The 26,888-nt window shown below is 40.6% G+C and overlaps 1 protein-coding gene across 1 annotated transcript; it reads left to right on the top strand.

Moving 5' to 3' along the window:
- The first annotated feature begins 707 nt into the window (after positions 1-707).
- snx17 (sorting nexin 17) lies at positions 708-26,373 on the top strand. Its single transcript, XM_070849442.1, has 15 exons — positions 708-1,446; positions 5,684-5,758; positions 7,484-7,601; positions 9,203-9,267; positions 11,690-11,800; positions 13,486-13,576; positions 16,072-16,159; positions 19,432-19,501; positions 20,102-20,194; positions 20,486-20,689; positions 23,063-23,191; positions 23,392-23,469; positions 23,825-23,899; positions 23,995-24,036; positions 24,156-26,373. Exons 1-15 carry the CDS (start codon positions 1,387-1,389, stop codon positions 24,273-24,275), a joined length of 1,419 nt encoding a protein of 472 aa, XP_070705543.1. The 5' UTR covers positions 708-1,386; the 3' UTR covers positions 24,276-26,373.
- The last annotated feature ends 515 nt before the right edge of the window (positions 26,374-26,888 follow it).

The raw sequence follows: 26,888 nt of genomic DNA, 5'->3' as shown, positions 1-26,888 counted from the left end.
TCCGTCTGGAGGACCAACTAAATTTTGCGCTGCAATTACGCATACACTCAATTTGAAGTATTTAATGTCATATTATCTGCGTTATGCAGCGAATAGAATAAACAGCAGCACACGGATACATACAATAATCATCTGACTTGTTTAGTTGTGCAGGGAATTTCACAGCATGTGCGAACAATTCATTTTGCACCAAATTAAAAAACCTGTGGTTTAATTTAACGTTTTACTGCAAGAAATATACTTTAATGTAAAACCCTCAACGCATTCGAGCATTTCTTCCGATTCAAATGATATTTTGTGCAATAAAGCCCACCAGTCTAAATATTTTAAAGCATTTACAGTCTTATTTTATCAAATTTCTAAAATTGTCCACCAAATCTGGACGCATCTTTTCTCTCACTGTTATGAATTTTGACTGCGATTTCACTGTCACTTTGGGTTGCGCCAAATGAAGTGGGGGGTTTAAAGTTACACGATTTTACGAAATGAAAAATGTAAGGGAAAACATACATGTAGCAGATTTATTAAATTATACTACATTGTAATTTCCTTAACTGTAACATATGTAATGGAAATTATGCTAGCAGTGTTATTGTATTTAACTCGTGAATCGTCTGTGACCCCCGGCTGAGAGTGAAATGGTTTGTCCCAGAAGGACTGTTGCAATGCCTCTTGATGGGCCACCAGTTAGACTGAGCTCAGACTGGCTCGACGGCCCTGGTTCCTGTGCTTTCTCTGCCGTTTCTACAACATTTTATCTATGACTTTCCTCCGTCGCCGTGTAGATTCCTCTTCAGCAAACGTCGGAGACAGGAAAAACAAGCCAAAACCACCAACAAGTTCAACTGTCTCCCCTTAATATCTCGAAAGGTTTGCCAACGGCTCTGCGACGCTGTGTTGTTTGCAGGAACCATCTGCACCTTTTATCCGGAAACTTCATCTGGTTACGCTGATGAACAGAGTTACCTGTAGGCGTTGAAACTCAAATCTCACAGTAGGTGGTTTTAAGTCATCGCAAATTACTTAAAAGCTGGTGGGAAAGGACATTTTAACGCCAATACTGGAGGTGTAATTACTTAACACTTGCAACATGGCTGCTGCGGGAACGGCAGTGAGAAAAGTTTGACACTGACGTGGGAGAAGTTTTATGTGAATGCTAGTTGGTATATGAGTTGTTGGCCGGATAATAAAGTCGTCAGCAGTCTCCTCCGCCGTCCCCGGACTTCCAAACCAGTGGATGAACCGTGTGAGAGCCCCCTCCTCCTCTGTGGTGCCCGCCGACAGTCACTGCAGTGGACTTTGTGGGGAAACTGTGGTGCCCTCTTCTCCATCGTGAGCTGTGGTGGCGTTTAAGGACCGGTCGTCAGGCTGTGTTTGGAGCTAAAAATGCATTTTTCCATTCCCGAAACGGAGGTTCGTTCGGGAGAAAATGGATCAACATATGTGGTGAGCATGATAATTTGTGTTGCTGTTTTACCCGTTTTCACTGAGCCTGTGTTAAACCCGGGCTTCAGATGGCCACAGGTCTGGTTAATGTCATTCCAAAAAAAAAAAAAAAAAGGTCTGATAGCCTGGGCACTGATGTATCACCACACAGCTCCCCAGACTGCAATAAAAACAGCTACACCCAGAGTTAGACCACAACATGCTAATTTTGCATCACATGCAATTACTGTGTTTCATAAGGATGCAGTCTAGATAGGTGAATACACTAGATTTAGAGAATTACATTGTGGAGAAGTTGAGTAAAAGTGTTTTTGACCTTGAATGCGTCCTGCCTAGACATGCTAAGGACTGAGTGTGATTCAGTGAAGCTAATGAAAGCAACAACAGGAAAGTAACCCCTGGTCTTTATCATGATTCAACATTACACTTGGCTTAGAAATTCAGCCTGTAGATGTTGTGATGTGGCCACATGTGTTGCGTTGTTGAGGTGTGTCTTAAGTCGGCATCAAGTGTCATGTTGTCCCTTGCTGTCTGAAGCCACCTGAAGAGACTTGAGTGCGGCCCGATCCTTGATTCCTCATCTCTGATTCCTCACCTCAGGCACAACAGAGTCCCTTTTGTTTCAAAGGTTTGAGTCAGCACTTAAATTCTTATTGAGATTTGAGGTTCGCCACCACGATATCACAGTCCTTTGCTCTATTTAGGGAGAAATACAACCAACGTTGTTAAATATAGCAGGTCTGACAACATATCAAGAGCAGCAATGATCTGCAGCTCCATCATCTTTCTTAGTTTTTGTACAGCGTAGCCTAACTGTGTGCTCTGTTCGATTCCATTCTGCTTCCCATTGTCTTTTAAATGTGGTTTTATTCGTCTTCCAAAGCACTTTGAATTGCTGTTGCGTTTGAAAGGTGCTACACCTTGTGTTGCTGTTGCCCTGACACATTAGCTGAGTGCTCAGAGAGGATAATTCATGGAGGTTGGACAAGGACAGCTGTAGTGAAGTGTGTAACAACTTTTTGTGGACGTTTCACACTTTTTTTTTTTCATAAACCACGAGGATGAATTGTGCCAAATGTTTGGCAGAGGCAGTATCGTTTAAAATACTTACTGACAGCTCAGAATATTTTCTCCTCCTCTTGTGTGGCTTGATAATTTAGACTACAGCACGGGTGTGAATGTGTCTGTTACCATGCCTGTACACAAGTCCTATCCATGAACACAAGTCATTATGTTGCTAGGGAACAGCTTGGGTTCAAGGTTATTTCCTGTTTGAAACAATCAATACAACAACAAATAATCTTGGGATCCTTTTTATAATATTAAGTCTACAGTTTTCAATAAAATAATTTTTGTATCAGATTTTTTTTTTTTAAATAAAAGAGCACAGAAAGTCTCACATTCACCAGATGCTTTGAAATAACATCTGCAACATCTGATCTCCATGTGACATCATAGCTGTTCTCAATGTCACACACACCTGCGAATGACTATTTTCCATCTTGACTGTGTGTGCTCCAAAGAGGGAAAATAAAACCTTGAAATTAGCTCATTTATATTTGAACATGTCACTGTTTTTGGAGTCCTCGCTGCCTCAAGAAGTACAAAATTAGTTTTAGATTACCTTTTTATAGAATTTGTGAAGACAGTATTATGTGTGTGCACAAATCTGATTTTGATCTAATGTAGCTTATTCCCATAAACATTGCTCTGAATACATCTACTTTTGATGTTGAAAGTCAATAAGTTTCTAAATTGAGCATTTCAGGTGCCATCTCTGGCTCGTTTCCACCTGGCTGAGCACATTTTTAGCTTGTGCTGCAGTGGGAACTTTAAAGCGACGGTTTTTCACCTCTTTGCTGGCAGCCCTGTGACTGTCATTGTGACCTTCCTGTAACCAGCCCACAGGAAGGGACTTTGCTTGATTATAATGCTGAGAGATGGGCTGTGTACCTTGGAACCAGTAGGCCACTGAAACTGCCGAGTCTGCACAGGGCTTTTTAGAATAACAAGGGCTGCAGTTTTTAAAATATGGTGCGATTCCGGTGCAAGCGCAGACAAAGCTTTATTTTTGAAGCTCACACTTCCTCTTGTCCAGCAGACATGCGTCTTCCTCTCTGGTTCACGTGGTATTTACAGTATGTTTTTGAGTGTTTCTGGGTGTGGAAAGAGAGAGTTCAACTTTGGTGCTACTCTTAAGTAATAGTGACTCATTTACTGTAGATGGGGGTTATGGCTTAAATATGAACAAGCATCTCTTTCTGTTTATAGTTTTGCAAACCGTGGAAGTCATTCTCAACAGCAGGCCTGTATCTGCCCGATACAGAGGGCTTTTTTTTTTTTTTAAATGAGTTCAAAGTCACACTGACCCCAAACTATGAATCTATTTAAATAGATAATGTTTCATTCCCAGTTGAGCCTTCATCAGGCCAAAAATATTTGGATAATGTTTTGATCCCAGTTGGACCTTCATCAAGCCAAACTGTTTTTGACCCGACAAAGATTTGGATGAGAACAAAATTCACAGTGTTTAAATACAGTTTTGATTGTGAGTTGTGGGCAGAAAAGAGCAATCAATCATAGTGGTTAAATGCAAGAGAATTCACTCTGTTGAACTGTCCCTGAGCTGAACTGCTTGCAATTCACACAAAAAAAAAATTACCCTACATTTTTTTGTGTGTTATCAAACAGAGCCAAGACATTCTGCATACTCATTCTTCCTTCCTGCCTGGATACTGCCTACATTCACATCTTTGAGTTTATTTGTTGGCCTTCCTCCAAATTCTTTAGCTTTCCTCTCTCCCTCCAGAAGTTTTGGTCTGAGCATACTTTGTTTCTTATTGATTGGCCGTGTAGGTCAGCAACGGTATGTGCAACTGCATGCAACAGTGTGGTCAAGAGTCTTTTTTTTTTTTTTTTTTTGTTTTGACAGATGATCCACTGTGTTATAAATATACATTGAGACAGAAGGGGAAGGAGATTAAAGCTCGGACAGTTTGTGCCTTGACACCCAAATGGGAACTCTCTTCAAGAAGCATACAGAACGCACCTCCTCTCATCCCCAGCCAGAGCTGTACACAGCCTGCTGGGAACTGACATTTCTAAGCAAAGGAAGGAGCAAGTGCTTTTGTTAGTATTATTGTCATAAGTCGTTTTTTTTTCCATAAAAACTGAAAATGTATGTTTATAAAATCCAACTCAGTTACATGTGTTAGCCGAGACCATAGAGGTGATCAGTCATCTTCATAAGTTGTGTATTGATTTTTGTAAAGATGTGACAGCAGCTGCGGATTGCTTTTAACCACAAAATTGGCCAAACACTGAGCAGTTTTTGACTATGAGTTATTGTCAATAGATTCTGTGGCGTAAAAGTTCCTGTGTCATGTTTTTGGGCCATTCTCTCTATCAAATTAACAGTTTTAGTGTTTATAGTGGCAGGGTTAACTGGCGGAGTTGTGTTATCTTGTGAAAAACACAAATTCCTTCTCAGTTTAATGTTGCTCTTGTGTAAGTGAGCCCATATTTGGACAAAATTTTAAAATGTTCCTTTCCTGAGGGCATAACTGATGTATCACTTTGTTGTTTTTGTGGTTTAGTACCATTCCCAACACTTGATGAGGCATCTGACATGAAAAATTGATTTGCTCTCTGAGACTGGCTCTAAACATGATGGCAAGCAGACGTAGTATTTGGATTGCTGATTCCAAATGGTGGTTTTGGAGTATCCAGTGATATATGCATGTCTGTCTTTCAAAACAGACATGGGGTGTTTCAGAGAAGGAATCAAACCTTCCACATGCGATCCTTTCTTTTTCTATTAGTTAGCGTCTGCATAATGCAAAGAGAGGCTGTTTTGATTGGAGGGCACCGGGTTCTGTTTTCCCCTTGTTTAGTCATCCTTATGAAAACTAAGAATGAGGAAAAACCCTCATGGGTGAGATGAATGGGGGTTGAGGTTGTTTTTGGTTCAGTAGTGAAACACAGGATGTTGTTTATTGTTGCTTCTTTCTGCAGTTGTGGTTTTATTTCTACAGTGCATTTATAACCTGGTACCTTGGGAAATGTGAAGATATCGCAGTCAGCTTTGGATGATCCATTGAAAAGTATTTAATGTCCACCTACAAGCTTGTCAGACAGATCGATAGATACAAGCTACTTATAAGTTTCTCTGCAGTATGTCAGATCTTTGAACAGTCTTCCTCCTCATATTTTAATTCCCCCCCAATCTTTCCCACAGGCCTACAACATCCACGTCAATGGTGTGCTGCATTGTCGGGTACGCTATAGTCAGCTGCTTGGCCTCCATGAACAGGTAAGTCTTCAACCATCACAATATACTGTCACATATTGCAGTCAGTGTGCTAGAGTGGGCCAGAATTGACCGGTCTGCAATGTGTAGCGCGCTGAAAGCTGTTTAAATGCCACCACATCCATCCAGTGTGACCTTTCTCTCGTCTTTGTGTCGTACGGTCGATACGCCAGCCTCCAATCTCTGTGAATCACGACCACGGTGGCTTGAGGTCTTGTGCTTTTATTCCTCCCAGAGTTCAAACTATTGCATGCAAATTGGCAGGACTGTGGAGAAAGAAAAAGCAATGTTGTTGGAAAGTGTTGAGTTGCCTGGTCTTAAGCATTTTTGGTCTCTGCTTCAGTGATGCTTTACACAGCTAGAGCTGTTAACAATTAGTGTATTCAGCATCTACTTGTTTCCTATACTGCTGTGGTGGAAAATTGTGTAAGAAAATTATTAACAAATTTTTTTTAAGCAAATTATGTTGCAGGGGTAGATGCATTGTCTGTAGTAGGTGGATGTATATGCTGGATTTCTGGCGGACTACCTGTGAGCTCTTTGTGATATAAGAGGTACACCACAGTCTTATAGAAGTGCCCGGTCTCCTGATTCCACACATTAATAAATAAGCAAGCAAGGGCCAAACTTTGCTATCTCCGTCCTCAAGTCTGTGTTATCCAGTCTGACAGTTGCTGTTGCCTGGCAACAGGGTGTGGGGAAGACACTCGAATCTTTAACAACCAACCCCACAAGGCTTCCTGTGGCGTACGCGCGACCCCAAAACACTCTGGTGATTGCGGGGTACACTCTACCTCGTTATTGCTGAGAAAATTTAAATGTTATTTGTTTCGCTTGTTTTCTCTTCTATGAAGATTTGTAACAAGGTCACACTTCTGCTAGATAAGGGGCATGTTGCCAACAAGCCCCAAGCCTACAGTGAAAACAATTTTACTAAAAAGAAGCTGTATTAGCTCTGACTTATTTCAGATTTTGATGACTGATGCCACTGTAACCTGTGCTTAGTGTCTGTGGCTCAGAGAGCTGGTGTTTGTATAACCGGCGCTGCAGTATACAGGTTAGAATTAAAGCACGTTTAATGTGTGATTTTAGATCTGTGAAGGCTTAGTTTAAGACTTCCACGGTTCAAAGCTACCAGCCCCGATGATAGAAAATGGGAAGAAATGAGTCAAGAAGCTGGAAGACAAAGTAAACTTGGAATGACGAGACATTCAGGGTTCCAGATGTGTGTGTGTGTGTGTGTGTGTGTGTGTGTGTGTGTGTGTGTGTGTGTGTGTGTGTGTGTGTGTGTGTGTGTGTGTGTGTGTGTGTGTGTGTGTGTGTGTGTGTGTGTGTGTGTGTGTGTGTGTGTGTGTGTGTGTGTGTGTGTGTGTGTGTGTGTGTGTGTGTGTGTGTGTGTGTGTGTGTGTGTGTGTTATGCACGGAAACTCCACTAGCTAGTCGATGAAACCGGGCTTAAAATAAACCTGTGATTCATCTCAAACTGCATGAATCCACAACTCTTAATTTAAGAGACTGCTACTCTGTACTGAAGTTAATTGCTTTAGGCCTATGAACTTATATATCTGGTTTCACAGATGTTCTAAATTCGAATAAAAAAACAAAACACACCAAGTCACCTTACTCTTCCCAAATTCCATTAATTCTCAAAAGAATTAAAGAAATAGCAGGTTGTATAGGCTGCTTTCCTGCAACCTGACCATTACAACTTGCGTTTTGTACCAACAGATAAAGAAAGAATATGGCAGCAATGTGGTTCCTGCATTCCCCCCAAAGAAGATCTTCACACTGACTCCTGCTGAGGTGGAACAGAGACGAGAACAGCTGGAGAAATACATGCAGGCTGGTAAGTTATTCATGCTGAATGGACTTTTTACAGATGGCTTGTATTGCATTTCACATCATTTCTGACTGAATTCAAATTCCAGCTACAATGTGGTTGTTTTTGTCAGGTTTTAAATTAGACGCTATTCTTCTCTGGATTGCTGTGCAATTGTTGTTTTAAAGTAGTGAGAGAAAGAAGGAAAAAAAACAGAACAAACTAAGACTTTCCGGTACAGACACGATTTCCTTGAAATGTTTGCCTCTCCACAACAATCAAAAGAATGAGTTGGCTTGGAGTCTGCGGGGTGTCCAGCCATGCACTGGCCTCTTCATGCCATATAAAAGCATAAACGTGTCTCACTAAAGAAGTGATGATCTCACACAGAGTGGGCTGAGACACTGAGCCAAAGCCTTAATAGACAGAGATATGCTGACACACCTGATGAAAATATAAATCCCTACTCAGGATTTCAGACCTGGAAGGGTTTTTAAAAGTTTTCTGAGTTTGGATCCTCTAGTGATAATGTGCCACCTTAAGGGATAAATACTTTAAAAACTGAATGCCATGAAGAATATTTCATACTTTGTGGCATTTACACCAGGGGATAGACTGGTTGTTTTTTTAGTAAACATGACTCATGGCAGTTTTAAAAGCTTTCTTAAATCCCAACCGGAGTTTCATATCTCAGTTTGGGAGGTTATCAGCATATTGTCCAAATTTTGTGAACCGTTCGGGGGTGAACTTTCTGCATACACACATGAATACGTGGAACTGGCAGCAATGCAGAGGGTTTGTTTTAATCCTCTCAAGCACTGGCAGTTACAGCAGAACAAGGAAGCGTTGTTCGAGTGTGTATTTGCTCATAGTCTGGGAGCATACGCACACAGGGTGTTCTTGGCTACAAGTTCACTTGGTTACATCATGGCTTTTTACATAGTTATGGAAAATGAACAGCCACAAACACAATCTGTTCTGACGCAGATGGCTCAGGACTTTGACATTTTTCAAAGGGTTAGACTAATTTGTAAAAGGACAATAGTGTACATGCTGATACACACACACGCATTCAGTCATATTGTAGACATACAGGGTTGTCAAGCAGATAATTAAATGCACTGCTCTGCAACTGAAAATGGCCTCAATAGAAAACTAGAAACAGAGTTGCTCATCTTGTCTATTATTTACTAAATCTGGGGACCACATTATGACAAAACTGGTTTGTGATCATTTGCATTTAATTGAGCCTATGCCAGATAACAAGTTAATGCATTTTTTTTTTTACTGCCCCCCTTTATAAAGTGTAGTTTTGCATTTTACACTAAATTGCCTTGACAAATGTCTTGAAAGGTCGGACCCATATCACAAGAACAAAATTTAATTGCATGATAAGAGGAAAATACAGAGGAATAGGGAAATAGCTCCGCCTGAGGCAGCTTATGTTTGCATAACATCCAGCTAAAGACCGTTAACTAATTGCTGAGGTATCAATTCAAATCAAACATATCTCCTCTTCACGTCCGCTGCTCCTCCCATTTCACTGAACAGTGAGCTGTGACTAATGTTGCACTCATGTTCCAGTTTTGGTTTCTCTAATTTCTCTCCTATTCTTTTTTTTTTTACAGTGCGTCAGGATCCCTTGCTTGGAGCCAGTGAGATGTTCAACAGCTTCTTAAGGAAAGCACAGCAGGTTGGCACTGTTGTGTTCTTTTTTTAATCCACTGTGCTGTACCGGCATTAGGCTGTTCTCTGTTGTGTTGCGTCAACATGGTCAACAAGCCTAGAGGCAGGGCGTCCTCCTTGACCCAAAAGGCTGATGCAGTAATTTCTGCCTGGTTAGCACTTGCTTTTGGCAGAGTGGTTGAGTGAGGTGGCTGAGCTCTTACTGATTGTTGCAGTTTGTGGCAGCATGCACTCTTATCTTGGCTGTCTCATCTCTTCTGGTAAAATAGTTGGTTAGATGTGTCGGATTAGGTTTGGCATGCAGGTAGAAACGTGAAATGAAGGCATGAAACTGGGCTGCCTACGCCGAAGGCTGCCTATGCCAAATGTAGCAACACAGTTGCATTGTGAGCGAGAGCTGTATTGTTTTTTAACCATTATATCATAAAAAAGGAAAAGTGAGCCACCTAATGATTCATCCCGCCAGATGTGCCATAAAGCTCTTCCTTCAGTACTAAAAATGCAAGCCTCTATTAGCTGCATTGAACGATGCTGTAAGGATAGAAGCTCATGACATGTTGCTGCTGCTTAACAGGAAAGTCTGTTTCAAATGGATGGCAGGTCAATAACTTATTCAGACTTGGTAGTGAGGTTGATTCGTCATCATTCAATCTGTGACCTGCGTGGCAAAGAGGGCTGTAAATTCGATAACCTTCATGGACAGATTCATCTGTCTGCAGCCACGTCACGCCCATTTGGCCTCTCCTCCTCCGTCTTCGTCTCTCATTAGAGTCTGTGTTCGTCTCTCTCCCCTCCCCCCAGCGCCTTATGTACTGTGAGGACAGCAGGTGCAGAATAGGAGATGAGTTACCACCCGGCATTGTCATTTCATCTGCACCTCCAGTGGAAGGGATGTGCTCAGAGACCCCCCGCTGAGGGAACGGGGAAGATCAGAGATGATTTAGCTGAGGTGCTGAGAGACTGCCTTGGGACAGGAGAGGCTGGGGCTTTCAGTCCAGTAATATCCGCTCTAAAGCTATGATTTAGAGTCTTCAAATATTCATAGGTTTTGGCAGTTCAGTTTATTTTCCCTACTGATTATTCTTGATTTTTGTAGGTTTTTGTTTCACTTTCTGCCTTGTTCAGTTAAGGAACGAACAGAGGCGCAAATACAGCAAAACTAATGAACACAGTTTCCTAAATATCTGTGTGAGCTGAGGGCAAATGGAATACATGAACAGGACTGCTAGATCTGCAACACCTAGTCAATTATTGATTTACAGAAAATGTATTTGCAATACTTGATACTAATACTGATAATTAACCATTTAACAGGTAACAAAAAGAATAATGTTGCTTATAGAATGCTATACAAAGAACAAACAATATTAAGCAGCATAGTGTTAATTTAACTCTTGTGTTCCTCAACATATAAGTTAAATTAACACATGAGATATAGGGCACAATGTGGATCTGTGCTCCTCATCACAGGATCATTTCTCTGTCAGACGCTGTAGTAGATGGAGCTCTCCATCCTGAACAGTGCGGACTAACCTAACCTTTCCAGACGCTCAGGGGACAAACCCACAAACTCTGGTCTGTCTGTGGAAAGTTTAGGATCGAGCCGTCCAGCTGGGAGAACGCGTCTCTGTGCAATGGCAGTTGCCATGGTTACCCCGACAGCAGCTTTATCATTCTTGGACATCATGACATCATGACAGTAGTACGCCGTGGAGCCTCCACAGTAATGGCTAAACCCTCCTCCTGAATGCAACTAAAAGTCGAGGAATCGGGAGAACCAGAGCGTGCGCTGGGCTTTTTCTGTGAGGCGAACAGATCCGTTTCCACCCTCACAAACTTGCCCCACTACATTTAAATAACTGTTCAGCCTCTACCAGTTTGAGTTTGTTTTTAGATATTTTGATATGAATTTATTGTTGGTTAACGGTTAAACGGTTGATTATTAACATCCCTAGTTAATTTACATTTCATATTAAGGGTTTGTGTGGTGCACTTTTGCTTTTGACATGGTGCTTATGATTTTGTCTTGCCTTAAAATTAATCCTCAATTCCTGCCTAACCTGTCTTTGCTAGGTTTTTGTTTGTGACATAAAAGTAGTCCTCATCATGTAGCCTGTTTATTTTAGTGTCTTCCTCATTTTTTTTTTTTACATTTGATGAATGGACTACAATCCATGCAGTTGCATTCATTTTTAGTGTCAGAAGTTGATCAGACTCAAACTGGATCAAAGTGTCAAGTGTATGGAATGGGTAGCTTGTATGTTTTATTTTTACCTCCATTGCTAATTTAGCTCCTCTGGCTAGCCTACATTTTTTATTTCTGCCCATGTGACGTGGTGTGATTTTGTTGTTGATCTATAGGAATGAAAACATGCAGCTTACCCATGAAGCTGAAGGAAAGCCTTTTATGTTTTGTGACTTTCCCACAGGAGACGCAGCAGATTCCCACAGAAGAAGTCGCTCTAGACATCTGCCTCTCCAACGGTCAGAAGGTTACCGTCAACATTTTGACCTCAGACCAGACGGAGGATGTCCTTGATGTAAGTGCTTGAGTGAGCTCTGCTTAAGAGTGCATAAACAAACCATTTTCAGCCGGTACTCCACCAAGTACACAACTTGTAGAGATTTGCAATTCAATTTGTTGATAAAAAGTTACACAAATGAAACATTTGTAAGGAAAACAAGATTGTTAGGGTGTTAGGGGTGGCTGAATGTTTCAGTCCAGTGACTGACGGTGCACCACTTATTATGAAAGATGTTGAGATTAGGTACATATGATTAGCATATAGTGGGATTGTAATTCTGTTTATAGCTGGAAATCTTATGATTGATAGATGACTAACTCTCCTAGTGGCTAGATGTTTGTTAGTATTGTTTGTATTTTATTGTTGTTAGTATTGAATGATTTGATGTCTTTTACTCTTGGTTATTAACCCTCGCAGTGTGTGTGTCTGTTTATCTAGAGGCATTTGATCTCTGCCGTTCATAACAGTGCTGACAAACTCCTGGGACTTCCCTCAGGCAAGCTATATTGCTGTAGCCTCTTCTGTAAGCACGGATGCTTTTACAGATGCCTCTTACAATATTGTAAAGCAAATCAAGTCACATTTATATAGGACTTTGTGCCAGGGCTGCTTCGATCCAACTAATCAAAAATCACAAAACAAAATAAGAGTACACACGCCTGAACTAAGAGTGAACTAAACCTTGGACAGATGAAGTCAAAACAGCTGGGTTGAAATAACAAAATGTATTATTATATAGAGATATAATGAAAAACAGACACATTGACCAATTTCGACATGTATATTTTTATACTGTCACCAAATGTTTTAGTGAATCCACTACACTCCTGCCTTTCCTTTTCTTGGCCATAACACACACAGGCCACTCGTCACAGTAAACATGCTGATGTTTCATCATGTTGTCCTTTGGCACTCTTGGCTGTAAATCAAGCATATTAGAGCGCTCTTAAAGTGCTGTTCTAAAAGTTCAACCACAGTTAACCTCTGTTCACCACAGCAGGTCTCAAACCAGATTACTTTCCGTCACAACAGAGTTTCGTGTGTATGTGTGTGTGAATATCCGATTTTCGCATTTGTGTGTTGATCTCAAGCAAACAGCAGTTGCACTCAGAGTGGTACCATTTGTGTTTGACCTGCTTTTCAATGCCTGTAATTTAACTGCAAACAACGTAGACATGGTGGCACTGAACACATATCAGCAAACACTGATTTAGATCACATAGAAATCCTTTGTTCTGTGTGAGAATGTAACAATAATGCATTGTGCAGGTCTTTGAAAGAGTTTCATTATTCTAAAATGTTGTAGTTTATAGTTAGTTATATATTTATAGTTGGTTAGTTATATTTATATTTTGCTAACTAAAGGCTCTTGATAAATGGAATCAATAAATGGAACAATAAAGGAAATAAAATTACTAAACAATCTTAAACCTAAAGGAGTCAGTATTGGTTGTGTTTAAGACTACAGCATAAATTGCTAAATCATCCATTTGAAATCTGCCACTTCAGGCTTCATAAAAGAGATGCTAAAGTATGATTGTGGTTATTTTCCAGTTTTTGATCTTCTGGGTTTTTCAATTTACTTCATGCTGAGCTGTTTTTTTTATCCCATCTGTTTTTTAACACTTTCATTTCTCATAAGAGTCAGATGAAGGAATGAGTTCATTGAATTTGAATCTGTCTTTCTCATCTCTCCCTAGGCCGTCGCAACAAAGCTTGACCTTCAAGATGACCTTGTCGGTTACTTCAGTCTCTTCCTCGTCCGTGAGGGTGCGGACGGAGGGTTAACATGTGAGTCTCAATCCATTTTCCTAAAGAACCAGACGAAGGAATGAAAGGAATGATGAAATGAAAACATCTAATATTTCCCTGTCACTACTAATGGAAAGTATTTTGTGCAATGTCCCATTTATGTGATTAATTATTGGTTAAGAAAAATGGCAGAGAGCAAGCAACGTTATGTATCTGGACATCTATAATTTATTACAGCTGATTATTTAGAGGCATCTGAAGGATTTCAGCTTTTGCAACACCAAAGCTGGAAACGGATAGCCATTGCTGTTTATCAAGACAAACTTAATGTGCAGTATACTTAGCACTTTAATGAAATAATGTACATTTAAACATTTATGTAAGCAAGCATTTTTCTCAGAGGGCACACAAATCCCACAGAACTTAGAGGACAAATTGCTCTGAGTCAGGGAAACAAGGCAAATTAGGCATTGAAATTAAAACCTATAATGTTTATGTTTCTCTGAAGAATCATTTTCTAACCAAAAGGGGAATATCTATTGTAATGTCATGCTTTTCATTTAATTTTTTTCAACTCCAAATTCCTCTCTGTGAAGTTAACCCTGGTAACAGTCTGTCTCACTGTTTAGAGACATTCTGTAGTTTAATTACAAAAGAAGAACTGCATCCTCTCATGAGAGTTGTATCCTGTATCTGACTTCTGTATCTGTGGCTAGAATGCATAATTAATTTAGTAGGTGCTCAGAAGCTCACCGAGATCCAGGCTCTCTGTGTTTGTCAGCTGGTTTATATAAAACCGTAGTGTGCAGAGTCTAGAGCAGCATTAGCTCGCACACCGAGCCGTGTGCAGTGTTTTCAGGTTGAGAATGTGTTTGTGGAGGTCTAAGCTTTCAAATCTGACACTTGTGTTGGCTTCAAAATGGCATTCACAAGCCAACTTTCTGATTGGTGAAGTGATTTTTCCAGACATTCAGCAGACTATCCACTAATATTCACATTGAACATGCAAATAGGAGCACATACCTATTGGTTGGGCTACCCAAATGTGTGGTTTTGTTATAATTAGTTTCACCCATGTTCTGTGTGTGTATTATAACAAGGCCTTAAAAGTGAGTCCTATGAGGCTGCATGTCAGTTAGCTGTATTTGTTAACTCTTAATGCGATGCATATAAAGGCAGCTCAGGTTGTCGTATTTTACGATGACAGTGTTTGTATTTGTCATTACGTCACTTCCATGATAAATAATTTTCAATCATGTTCTTACATGAAAGTGTCATGTTCTTGCGTGCCTTGTCACTTCATCATGTATTAACTCATCACACCAGCAATCAAAAGATGCTGACAAATTTCTTTGTACTCACTTTTTATACTAATCAGTAACGGTGTGAATGGAAATCATAGCAGAATATCCCTGTACAAGGAATACCATAGTGGCACAGGCATAAAGCTTTCCACATCAAGATGTTTCAGTTTTCCAGTTCCTTTTTTCCATTTGATCACAGCCCTGTCGGGTCACATCCCCCCTCAGTCTCAAAGGTTCTCTTCTCTCGTTTTTCATCTGCCAAATGCTCCCCCAATTCCTCATGCCAAATCCATTCCAGGCTGAAAGTGGTGCCAGGTGAACTTGGAAGAATCTGTAAATATTACAGGCATGTTGTATATTCCTGGCACGATTTAAATCTGAAAATCTGATCGGTATTAAAGGGCCATGTGTTAAATATGACTCGACTACTAGAATAAATCCAGCACAGCAGGACGCGGATCAAACAAAACTGGTGGGTGTATTGACATAACAGGATGGCTAGAGCAATTCAATTCCTCTCTGACAAGCAGTAAGTTTCCCAGAGGTTTGTGTGTAAATCAATATATGCTGTAAAATATGCAAAGACATATCAAGAAGAACCAATATGTATGTGGTTTGAAATAGCTATGCTGGTCTATGAGATTTTTTTTTCTTGCTGTTTCCCACTGATAATTTTGCCCAAGAATGTTCCAAAACATTTTAAGCATTCAGTTTGTATCTGTTTCTTTATTCCTGCAGAGATTTCCTTCTTCAAAGTAACCATCACTTGTCTCTGCTTCCTGTACACAGCATCTCAACCCATGAAGGAGTAAACACATTTTTACAAACTGGCAAACGAAAGCACTGTTCAGTCATCGGATTTGTAGTGTTGTGCACATTTATTAATGCCTGAAAACCCAGCAGCAGCAACAGCATCATCAGCAGCAAGCACCTGAGATCTCCTTCACTCTCCTTGGGGAACAGGTTGCAATGAAACAGCTGCAGAATAGGGACAAACACACACATTCACACACGTAGAGCCTATTATCTATTGGCACATTTGAATACTCATACGCACGCACACACACACACACAAAGTTTTACCCTGCTGGGACCTGTCCAGATGGAGTTCTCCCATTCCTCATTGTTTGTTGTTACCATCATCATCCAAATGTCCTTGGAGCTGGAGCTGCGCCTGTTCTTTACACACTCTCTCTCTCTCTCTGTGTTTTTGTGTGTCTTTTCTCTCAGTTGTGCGGAAGCTGCAGGAGTTTGAGCTGCCTTATGTATCCATCACCAGCTTGCGGAGCTCTGAATTTCACATACTCCTACGGAAAAGGTACCCACCACCTGCTCACGTCATGACTTCGAATTCTATTATGTCCTCCACATGTAATTATGCCTATGATTCATTGTTGAAAGTATTCTTTTGTTATTAATCTAATCGTGTAAAGAAGCAGGTCAGATATTTCTGTTTTTGTAAGTAGTACATAAACTACATCTGCTGTACTTGGTGTAATTTAATTCAGTCAGCCAGTAAGGCACTTTCATTTTGCATTCTGGGTGTTGCTCCTTTGCCTCCTTATCTGCAGTGAAGCACTTGCTCTTAATGTGTCAGAGCACCAGTTAGCCTAACCACGGGCTGCTTATCCGGCTTTTCTATCTTTTACAAAGTGCCAGTTAATTTGGAAAAGAGACCTGCGTCATTTGTTTTAGGATTTATTTTGCCAGAGACAATAGCTATCATGCCCGGACAGGGGGTGCATTTGACTGTCACGCCAGAAAAGTCAGGGATTAGACGGGGACATGAATGTGATGTTGCTGCAGAAAAGAGCACGACAATAAACAGAAATAATCAGATTACATTATTAATTCCCTCGTAACCTAAATTTACTCATACTGCATATTTCAGTTACTGTACAACCTGAGCTAACTCCGCAGTAGCTGTTACTGGTCATATTGTAATTAAACAGGACAAACAGGAACCAGAACTGAGAACCAAGATGATGAAGGAAATATGTAAATATGATTATTTAGGTCATAGTATTCAGCCATACCACATGCCTCCTGCTGCTCTTTGGCCATAGCTGAAGATGCTATAACTTGCAGAGTTATGGATCACTGAAAAATGGGCACCTTGGAATCAGAGAGATCATTTACTCTCATCATATTTAAACTGGTCTTTGGTGATGATTGAAAAGACTGACAGTGCAATTTTTCAGTTCTTTTATAAATAGGACGTTATGTTAGAAGACTTGACACGGAGCTAGCTTGAAGCTTAAAGAGAAAAGAACAGCCTCAAACATTCCCATAAAATTAAACCACCACTTCTCTGTTTGACTAAATTTAAACACTGAAATATTCACAGAAGCTGTATTTCTTGAGGACTGTTGTATTGGATTATGTGCAATGCTCATTATGCTGAAAATTTACTGGTGGTTGGCACTGGAGGGAGGAGGGCGGGTGGACTAAAACTAAAATTTTAGTTTTTACACATGAAGCACCCCCAGCTACATGGAGCAGAAACGTTCTTTAAACTTCAGTATAGAACAGTAACCAACAGCGTGTACTTAAACTTTACCTCAGACCTTAAACTTTACTGCCCTCCAGCAGTGGAGCTCACTTGGTGTATCTGGACAGTATTTCCTTTGGCTTTATAAACTCCTCTGGGTCTGGTCTATTTATGGTTCATTTATTTTTTCTGAAAACAGTTTGGAGTTACAGATAAAAATGAAGTGTTGTGAGAGGGAAGGTAGTCGGGGCTGCTTGTGCAGTGATATGAGCATCTGTCATCAAGAGCTGGGTGTAACAAAAAAATGAAAAATACCAATAATCTTCATGGATGGACCACCAAAACAAATTTTAAGCACGCAAAATACTGATGTTGCTTCCCCATCAGGCTTGGAGTTTATGCCTGCTCCCCTCTTCCACATAACATTTTTCTGCCTTCTCATGCGTCCATTCTTTCGTCACCCTGCCTCCCGCTGACTGAGGTACACAGGATGTTTACTTTCTTTCTGCCTCAAGGAAAGTCTTAGTCCTCCTGACCTAGTTTCTCTGTGGAGTGGAGTGCAGCGAGGGAAGAATGAATGTAGAACTAACAAGTTGAGGTAGAGGAAAAACAGACCCCCAGTGTATGAGATCCAGGGGAGGATCAGAATGAACTGAAAAGCTCTTTTTGGCTAAAAGTGCATGAAAAATGGAGGAAATCTTTGCCCCTGTCCAGTCAAAACATTGAATCTATATAATGTTGACCTTTTTGCATCAGAATGTGTTACAGAATTCTCCGAAGCACTCATGAAATATAAATAAGGTTTTTGAGGTTTTTTGTAGGTCAGCAGCAATATGCACTTGAATATTTGTAATCCTAAAGTGTGGCTAATTGACATTTTAATCTTTATATGCATTAAGAGAATCCAAAGATGAAACGTCTCAACAGGGACTTTCAGTGCACTTTTGATAGAAACTAAAGCAGCTAAATAAAAGCTCTCATCTCTCACTTGCACGTCTTGATTCCACTGCTTGTATTCTCTTATTCCCTTCCCTCCCCTCCCTCCTTTCACTGTCTCTTAATCTTCTTCTCCCTTGTTACCTGCTTTGAATTGCTGATGTGGCCAGGCAGCATGCTTCACATCTGTTTCCACAACCCCTCCATCTACTAACACCCCTTGTGTCATGCAATTACAACTGTTACTGTTAAGACGTGTTAAATTTCATGCCTGTAGTAAAATGTTGCGAGACATTATCGCAGTGAGGTTTTTTGCCAAAGAGCAAAAGTGGATTAAAAAAAATTAGTGTTCTTGTATGAAATCAATGTGAGCTAAATAGAAAAAAAAAAAAAAATCACATCCAGAGGCTTAGAGATGAACACACACAGATGTGAAGAATCCTTAATAACACGAACGTATCCCAGATTTGATCCCTCTCCATAAACTGAATTTATGCATTTTTTTTAACATCTCGCTCAATTCCTCAGGCTGCCCTCCAGCACCCACACATCTCTATGCACAGAAGCATCACCAATAGCCTCTAATACAGAGCTGAAGTGCTGCCTCAGAAACATTGTGCTATATCCCTCACATTCTCTTCAGGAGGACAACTGTCCTTACGCTCTAGCTCATTGGCATTGAAAGGAGGAATTTAGTCACTCTTGTTTCACAGTTTCAACAGTGTGTCAACTGACCTTTCTATCTAACATAATGGTATTGTACACAGGCCAATTTGAGGCAGTTTAGGACCTTATTGTCATCGTCCAAAGTGAACAGTGTATCTCCTAATATGGTGATTTGGATTCAAATAATTCTTAAACTAAAGAAGTTATTTTGTCATTAAGCCAATTACAGACATTTTTCTGTTTACTCATGAGAGGTTTGAGCTTTTTCACGCATTGATTTCATGCAGGACAGCCTCACTATGAAGTGCTACGTGATATGCAGACAGTCCTAGGAAATGATATACTATGTGATTGCATTTTTATGGAGTGTGTTTCAGGCTTTCTGAGTCTCTTTAAACCATTCAAACAAAGTGGAAATTGTAACAGTGCCGCTGTTAATTCTGTTTTATGTTTGGATATAGATTTGTGCTGAGTGACTGTGTCTTTTCCCTCTGCAGCTACTGGGACATGGCGTACGACAGTGATGTCATGGACAACAGGGTTGGCCTGAACTTGCTATACGCCCAGGTAAGAGGTTTCATTGCTTAAGTAAACCAGACAGTTTATTTTCAGCTGCAACAGTTGATCTTGCATTTTGAATTCAATTCCCTGTAAGGTGTGGAAGCAAATAGAAAATCCAATTTAGACGAGATCGTGTTAGTTTACATCTTGCATCTAGAAAACTAAATGAAGCACTGCTACATTTCTGGGCTTTCCAACTACTTTTGTCCATCCCCCAGGCCCCTATATTATCTGACAGCCATGTCGGCACCTTGACTCCTGTACTGTATCTTTGTGTTCCTCTGTGATCCTATTAGGAGTGGATTCCCTTTGCTGCAATCTGTTGTCTTAAGCATTTTTGGGACTGTGAGTTTGAACACAATGTAGAACTGCTGAGTGTTGCCTCTGTGTAGCCGAGAGGAGGTTTGGGGGGGAAAAAAGGAAATCAGAGAAACTTAAATGGTGTTTGTGCATGTTCCTGTGTAATTATTTGCTGACCTGCACTGTTTACATGAAAAGCGTAGGGTGCGATCTCTCCCAAATGTACCAAAGGAAGCACATAAACCTGCTTTGCTTTGTTCATCTGTGCAGAAAGATGAACTTCAGTTCTTGTTTTTGCTTCACCAGACAGTGTCTGACATTGAGCGAGGCTGGATACTCGTCAACAAAGACCAGCAGAGGCAGCTTAAATCACTGCAGGAGAAAGGCTCCAAGAAAGAAGTAAGCAAGGGCATCTATTTCAGAGGATTCTGCCTCTCATGTGTCTCACTTGAATCCAGCTGATACTTGGAAATGTCTTTGTCCAAGGATAAATCTGTAGACCATAGAGAATACTGCCTCTAGTGCATTCTGTGACGCAAGTAGCCTAGTTTTCCCCCTGATATGAATTTTTAATTACACCAATCCAGTAGAAAATTCTAACTGATTTTCTCCAGGGATTAGAGAAATACAGATTTTTTTTCTTAAAGTTTAATCGTCTAAAAATTGTTTTGTTATGCCCCCCCCCCCCAGTTCATCCATCTAGGTCAGACTCTGAAATATTATGGCTATATCAAGTTTGACCCTTGTATCACCGACTTCCCTGAGAAAGGCTGCCAAGTCATCGTCAGTGCCGGCAACAATGAGCTCAACTTCCATGTCAAGCTGCCCAACGAACAGATGAAGGAGGGGAGCTTCAAGGTCACACGCATGAGGTGTTGGCGAGTCACGTCTTCTGTAAGTACGATTGTGTGTATGCGTGTGTGAATGAGGATGAGTGAATTCACCTTCTAGCATGACTATATCTCCGAAGCTCTGACATAATCAAATTGGAATCCCTCCATGTTATTAGGAGCTGGCAGAGTAGAGATGCAGCAGCTTTGCCTCTCAAACCAACAAGGGCTCCTGTGCTCCCAAAGTCGCCTGCTTACAAACCTCCTCTCACCACTGCAGCAGAAACAAATGTCTTTAGTCTTGCCAAGCATTAGTTTTTACTCCTACTGCTTTCTAAATGTGCTGACCGCCACACCATCCATCTTCATCAGTCCAATTACCCAAACACACAGCTCTCACAAGGATCGCGCTGCATCGATCCACCAGCCCTGCACATAGAGTAGCATTCTTTCTTTGAACTGATAATTGTCTGTTGGCGAGAAGGGAATCTGGTGGCACAGCACGAGGACGCACCGACAAAGTCTGCTCTTTACATCCATACAGAGCTAATGGCTCCATTGACGCCATAAGAACATGAATAGACTTTATAAAGCAAAACCTTAGAGACTTTCAGGCAAAGGAAAGAAAAGCTGTAAACACATGAGGCCACTGTTTGGACTGTCAGCTAGGACCTGAACTGATCAGTAAACATGAGACACTGTCAGGATCTGTCAACAGATGACAGTGATGGATCGGTTCTTCATCGCAGGTTCGATTCACAGTAATTAATCAAAGCAATGCGTTTCACTGTCATTTGGAAAGATTGCAGTCAGGTGGGCATTTTTGTGACCACACAGGAAGGCAAAATTAGCGCTCCTGCCAAACTGATATGTAAAATGAAATGAATAACAAAAACACAAATAAATATAAAAAACCCCAACAAATTTTAGACATAAAGATTAGTTTAGTCATATTGGGTAGTACTACTCAGCCTGTGAAAACTACCTTATATTATCTTCTGTGAAGGAGCTCCCTTCTGTCTGAGAAAATAACTGATGATATCATCTGGTCCATGGGGAGTGTATTACCAACTGGTTTTGGGGCTTGGCCCATACTAGACACTAATATTCAAGATTTCTCTGCATGTGCTCTAATAAGTCCCCCAACTTTATGGAAATTCAATACTAAATCACAGGAGAACCCTATAAAGAATTAATCTTTCAAATAGTCATCCTAAATTTTGCTCCCTTATTAAAGGTATTTGTTTTTGTACATTTGAAACTGCTGGCAAGAAACCCAGAACAAATTCCTTGTCTAAAGAACAAAAAATCTCACCCACAGTCAGCATAAATTCCCATCATTTACCACACACTTGATCTGCATGTTTTATCCTGCTTCCACCCAATCAGCCGTCTTGACAAGAGACAGCCGACATTCACTTCTGTGAATAGCTGAGAAAAGCATTACATGCAGCTCTACCCACATCATTTCAGCTAGCATTTTGAAAGATGAACATTTACATACGCAAGCCCTCATTTAAATGGAGATGTGGAAAACAGTTCATTTTTTTTGCACCGCATTAGTGTTCAAGCAGCACTGCCGCTATTAAGCTCTTATGATTCTCCAAAAGTTAATTTGCACAGAGATCTGGACACATGGCAACACATCTAAAATTAAAATGTGACTCGGCTCGTCTGATTGCAGACTGAGCCCCCGCGCTGTCCAGCAGGGTGGTTAATTCCTCAGCTCATTCTCAGAGGTCAAAGTCATTTTAATGAGCCCTTTCCTCTCCAACAAACTACTCAAAACATCTCATTTGGTGCAGCGCTGCAACCCCCCTCGTCGTCAAATCTCAGATTGCATCCGGAAGAATGCGTATAAACAGTTGCCGTGTGTGTATGTGTGTGTGAGACCTTTATTTTTTTTTGTCTGTATTTCTTCCTTATGTCTCAGTGTGTGGTTAGCATGCGCGGTACAGCTAGTTTCTGACCCAGAGGAAATAGTCTCAGTAAAGAGCACAGGCTCCATTAAGGAGGAATGAGGGCTCGTCTCCGTGGAGCTGCCTGTGTCTCTGAGCTTCACATGTTCTTGAAGGCATTTGAAATTCTATATTGGCACATATTCCTTTCCTTTTTTTTTTTTTGCACCCGTGTTAATCTCTCAGTGTGTCTCTTAAGATTTGGCTGCCTGTCAGTAGTGATGCAGCAGTCTAACAAGAAGAGATGCAGGATAGGGAATGTGATTTTGCTTACATGGCCCTCCAGTCATGGAGGAGAATCGTAAGCTTATCCTCTACTTAAGAATGCAAGTTGGATGTTGGTTTAGAAATCTGTTTCTTTTTCACGCACTTTAAACAAACATACTTGAGAACTGTGGGAGGGAAACAAGTCTGCAATAGAATAAACATAAATATTAAGTACTTAATGAAAACAGTTCTGTTTCTGCATCTTTCCGCAGCAAGTCCCGATAGCCAACGGCACCACCAATCCCTGCAGCTCATCCAAATGCGAGGTCAAACTGGAGCTGGCCTTCGAGTACCTGATGAGCAAGGACCGCCTCCAGTGGGTCACCATCACCAGTCAGCAGGTGAGGTGTCGCTGACGGGGTCAACGTGGGGGCAACGAGCGTCAGGCTGAGTGCAGAACGAAATTGCTGTCTGAGTAAATGAGAATTGCAGGAACAAATTGCTCTAACTGCTCTAGTGGGACTCTTTAATGTCTAAATAAATCTGTACTTGATACTATTCAGTGTTCCAGATTTTATTGTTTTCCATCATGCGATTGCAGGCTATCATGATGAGCATCTGCCTTCAGTCTATGGTGGACGAATTAATGGTGAAGAAGTCAGGCGGCAGTATAAAAAAGGTCTGTGTTGAGAAAAGCCAAATACTTCATAACTGTGTTGATCCATATACATCAACAAAATGACCACATCATTTTGACTGTGTTTTCAGGTTACATTCAGATTAGCCGAGGATGCTAACTCAGCTCTCCCACACTTGATGCGACATTTTACATTATAAATACACACGTTAAAGCACATTCCAGCATCATTTTCTACATCTGTTTGGTTTTTATTTGTGATTGTGGTAATTTGATTGCTGCACTGAAATCACAACACATGTAAATAAAAAGCAAATCTCACAAATGAAAGGATTCCTTCTCAATACTACATATGTTGCATTGTTCACTTCTTCCGCCGGCCTCGCTCACCCTCTAGATGCTGAGGAAACGACACAACGGCTCCATCCACCGGCCAGACAGTCAGCAAGCTGTGAAATCTCCCCCTCTACTGGTGAGAAATGAGACAGTGTGCTCTAAGTTTGAATTTGGTTTGGATTCCCTGTAGATTTATGGATTATTTGACTCTGCGTGTTGTTTTGGTCACAGGACTCCCCTGACCCGAACCGTGAACAGATCGTCAAACTCTCAGTAAGTATATTATGACATTCAGTGCAGCACATGACTGATGGGATCAGAACCTTAAACGCATCCTGATGAATCAATGTCAGTCCAGTGTGTTAACAATACCATTGATTATTCAATTTTAGACCAAGCTGAGCTCGGTGTCCCTCCGGGGGATCAGCGCCTCCAACTCGGCAAACGACATCAGTGGCAATGATTTCCATGGCAACTACGCTTTCGAGGGAATCGGGGATGACGACCTGTAACCGCCGATTCGCCCTCCTCCCCTCATCATTCCACTGTCAACGACTGGGACGACAAAGATCACAAGCTGAGCCGAGCCGAGCCGAGCCGAGCTGGGCCGAGCGGACCACACAGGCGTCCGATTCTGCAAGATTGTAGCTTCTTCCTGGGGAAATCGCTGCCTTAAGCTCTCATTTAATCTTTGACAGTGTCCGTTCTTATAAACCCTAAAAGCTCATCGTCATTCGTATTTCAGTTACAATCGTCATATTCAGTTGAAACTTTGTCCCTATGGTATTAAACTTGTGGCAACATACAGTAAATAGCATGTAAGGCTACAGGTACTCAAATAGGGAGGCTTTCTGTGTGTAACTGTCTGCTTCTCTTTTACTCACATGGATTACTGTTTCATCTACAGTGTATGTCAAGTTCTATAATGCAGTTTAATTCTCAAGGTACATATTAAATTAATATATTATAAACTACACAAAGAAAACCTGCTAGTTCCTGGATTCTCCCCCCGGTGGCTGCATGTTCCCTCCAACCAGAGAGCCAAATGTTTAGTTAGACCTGGCACTAGTGATAATACAGCAGGACTGGACATGGATAGTTCTCAAAACGGAGTCCAGCGAATGTGTTGAAATTGATCTCAAAACTGTAGACCATTCAGAGCAACTGCTTACTTCTGTGGATGATCGATGTTCGGCTTGGCTATATACCAAAACGTCACGCTTTTATACAGTTAGTGGTCCTCCCGTGTGTCATGCTACTCATGTGCCAAGTCAGTAAAATATCTTAGCAAGATACCAGCGGTGTTTCCAGCGTAGGTTTGAGGCACAGTCACTCATACTGCCTTCAGAAATAGTCTGATGCCTTAACTTTTGCTTTGTTTGACTTATGGGTTGTCATTTTCACTAAACATTGGTTGAAACTTCGAATAAACGCCAGCGTCAGCCGATGTTACCTAGAATCTTGCAGAACTTGACAGATGGTAGATTTGGCCGAGCTGCTTGCACTTGCTGAACCCATCATTTTGCACAGTATTACAGGCGGAAATGAATGTTTGAGTGGAAGCTTGAGCATGATTTCAAACATTGTGTGGAGATTGTTTTTTTGTTTTTTTCCGAGGGGCTCTGTAGATCCATCAATAATTTTTTTTTTTTTTTTTTTTTTTTAGATCAATTTTTTAAAGGTTTCTCATAAATGCCAAATTATAGTTTACTAAAGCATTTTGCACAAAATAAACATAAAAATTATGACAATGTCACTTTTTATATTATGTACATGCAATTAAGTATTCTGAACATTTACTAATATCTTTATCATCAATAGCTTATTGTAATCAAATAGATCAAATGTAATCTAAGCTGTATAGAACAAAAAGTTTAAATGGACTAACATTTATCATTGTTTACATAATGTTTAGGGGACTTTTAGTTAAAATGGAAAGTGTTTACAAATTTTGCAACTGATTTTCTTTGTCTTGTTCTTTTGGGGCGAGTGACGGTGTTGTGTGGAGCATTCCTCTGGGCTTCAGTTCACTGTAATTTGTATGTACTTTGTGCCAATCATCTCAGAGAATTTAGATGAAAAGGTGCTTTGGTGAAGTGAAATGTGATCACAATTGCTGGAGTGAACAGAGTTCATGCAGAGCAGGCAACAAAATGAACATATCCCGCTGTTTTATAAAACATGTCATTCCATTTTTATTGCCATTTCCATCTGTCAGCGTGTTTTGAAGCCTCAAAGTGTAAATCAATGCCAGCCTATCAACAGCTTTACTCTCACTGGTAGCCACAACTGTAAACAAAATGTTCTCAATATAAATGTTGTGTTCTTCCACCGCTGTGCTTCTTCTGTCTTCAGTTGTATTTACAGTAGGGGGATGTGGACACAACCATTCATTTTTATTTTCTCCTGTCAGTATCGAATACAAGGAAGCTGCAGGGTCCTGGTTGTTAATAAATGTTTAGGTGCCAAATTACATTTCAAAGTGCGTTCGTCATCACCATCACTTTTACAGAAAATGTTAAATTTCATGAAGATTGTATCTGCCACTTTTCATTTTGATTTTAGTGGTAAGGTTGTCATGATGCTAAAATAAACTCTGAAATGAGGTGATCCTGTGATTCTCAGTTGTCAGTTTATGGTCTAGTTCATTCATGTTTTTATCATTGCTAATCATTCTTTATCAGCAGCAGCGCTGGTTCTCAGATGTATGTAATATGCCAAGAGTCTCTCAATGTAGAGCAACCAACTGATATGAATCAGTACATGACAACAGTTTTGAAATGTAATTTTAAGTTTCTGTAGAGGAGGAGCTCATGTTTAATTTACCACGTTCACCATCTGAGGTAGTGTGTTAACATGCTAACATTTGCTACCTACATTACCACTAAATGCAACGTGCAGCTGGGGCTGAAGGAAATGCAGCTTTTGGTCATCAACTAAAGTTGATGGACAAATGACAATTCTGGTCTAATAGTGGTACTAGAAAAAAAGCTAAGGTGTCACCAATGTGATTATTCATCTTGAGGGGGACATGAATGTATTTTCTAAATTGTATTGCAATCTATTCAATAGTTGAAGATATTTCACTCACAATCACAAATGTTTACCTTTTGGTGGCATTCGAG

The sequence above is a fragment of the Pempheris klunzingeri genome, chromosome 18 (genome assembly GCF_042242105.1).
Source record: "Pempheris klunzingeri isolate RE-2024b chromosome 18, fPemKlu1.hap1, whole genome shotgun sequence".
Classification (NCBI taxonomy): domain Eukaryota; kingdom Metazoa; phylum Chordata; class Actinopteri; order Acropomatiformes; family Pempheridae; genus Pempheris; species Pempheris klunzingeri.
This window is presented reverse-complemented; position numbering and strand designations above follow the sequence as displayed.

Coding starts and splice junctions, on each gene's coding strand:
- snx17 (XM_070849442.1), top strand. CDS start 1,387: ATGCATTTTTCCATTCCCGAAACGGAGGTTCGTTCGGGAGAAAATGGA. Junction 5,759..7,483: donor TGCTTGGCCTCCATGAACAG/GTAAGTCTTCAA, acceptor TTGTACCAACAG/ATAAAGAAAGAATATGGCAG. Junction 24,037..24,155: donor AACAGATCGTCAAACTCTCA/GTAAGTATATTA, acceptor ATTCAATTTTAG/ACCAAGCTGAGCTCGGTGTC.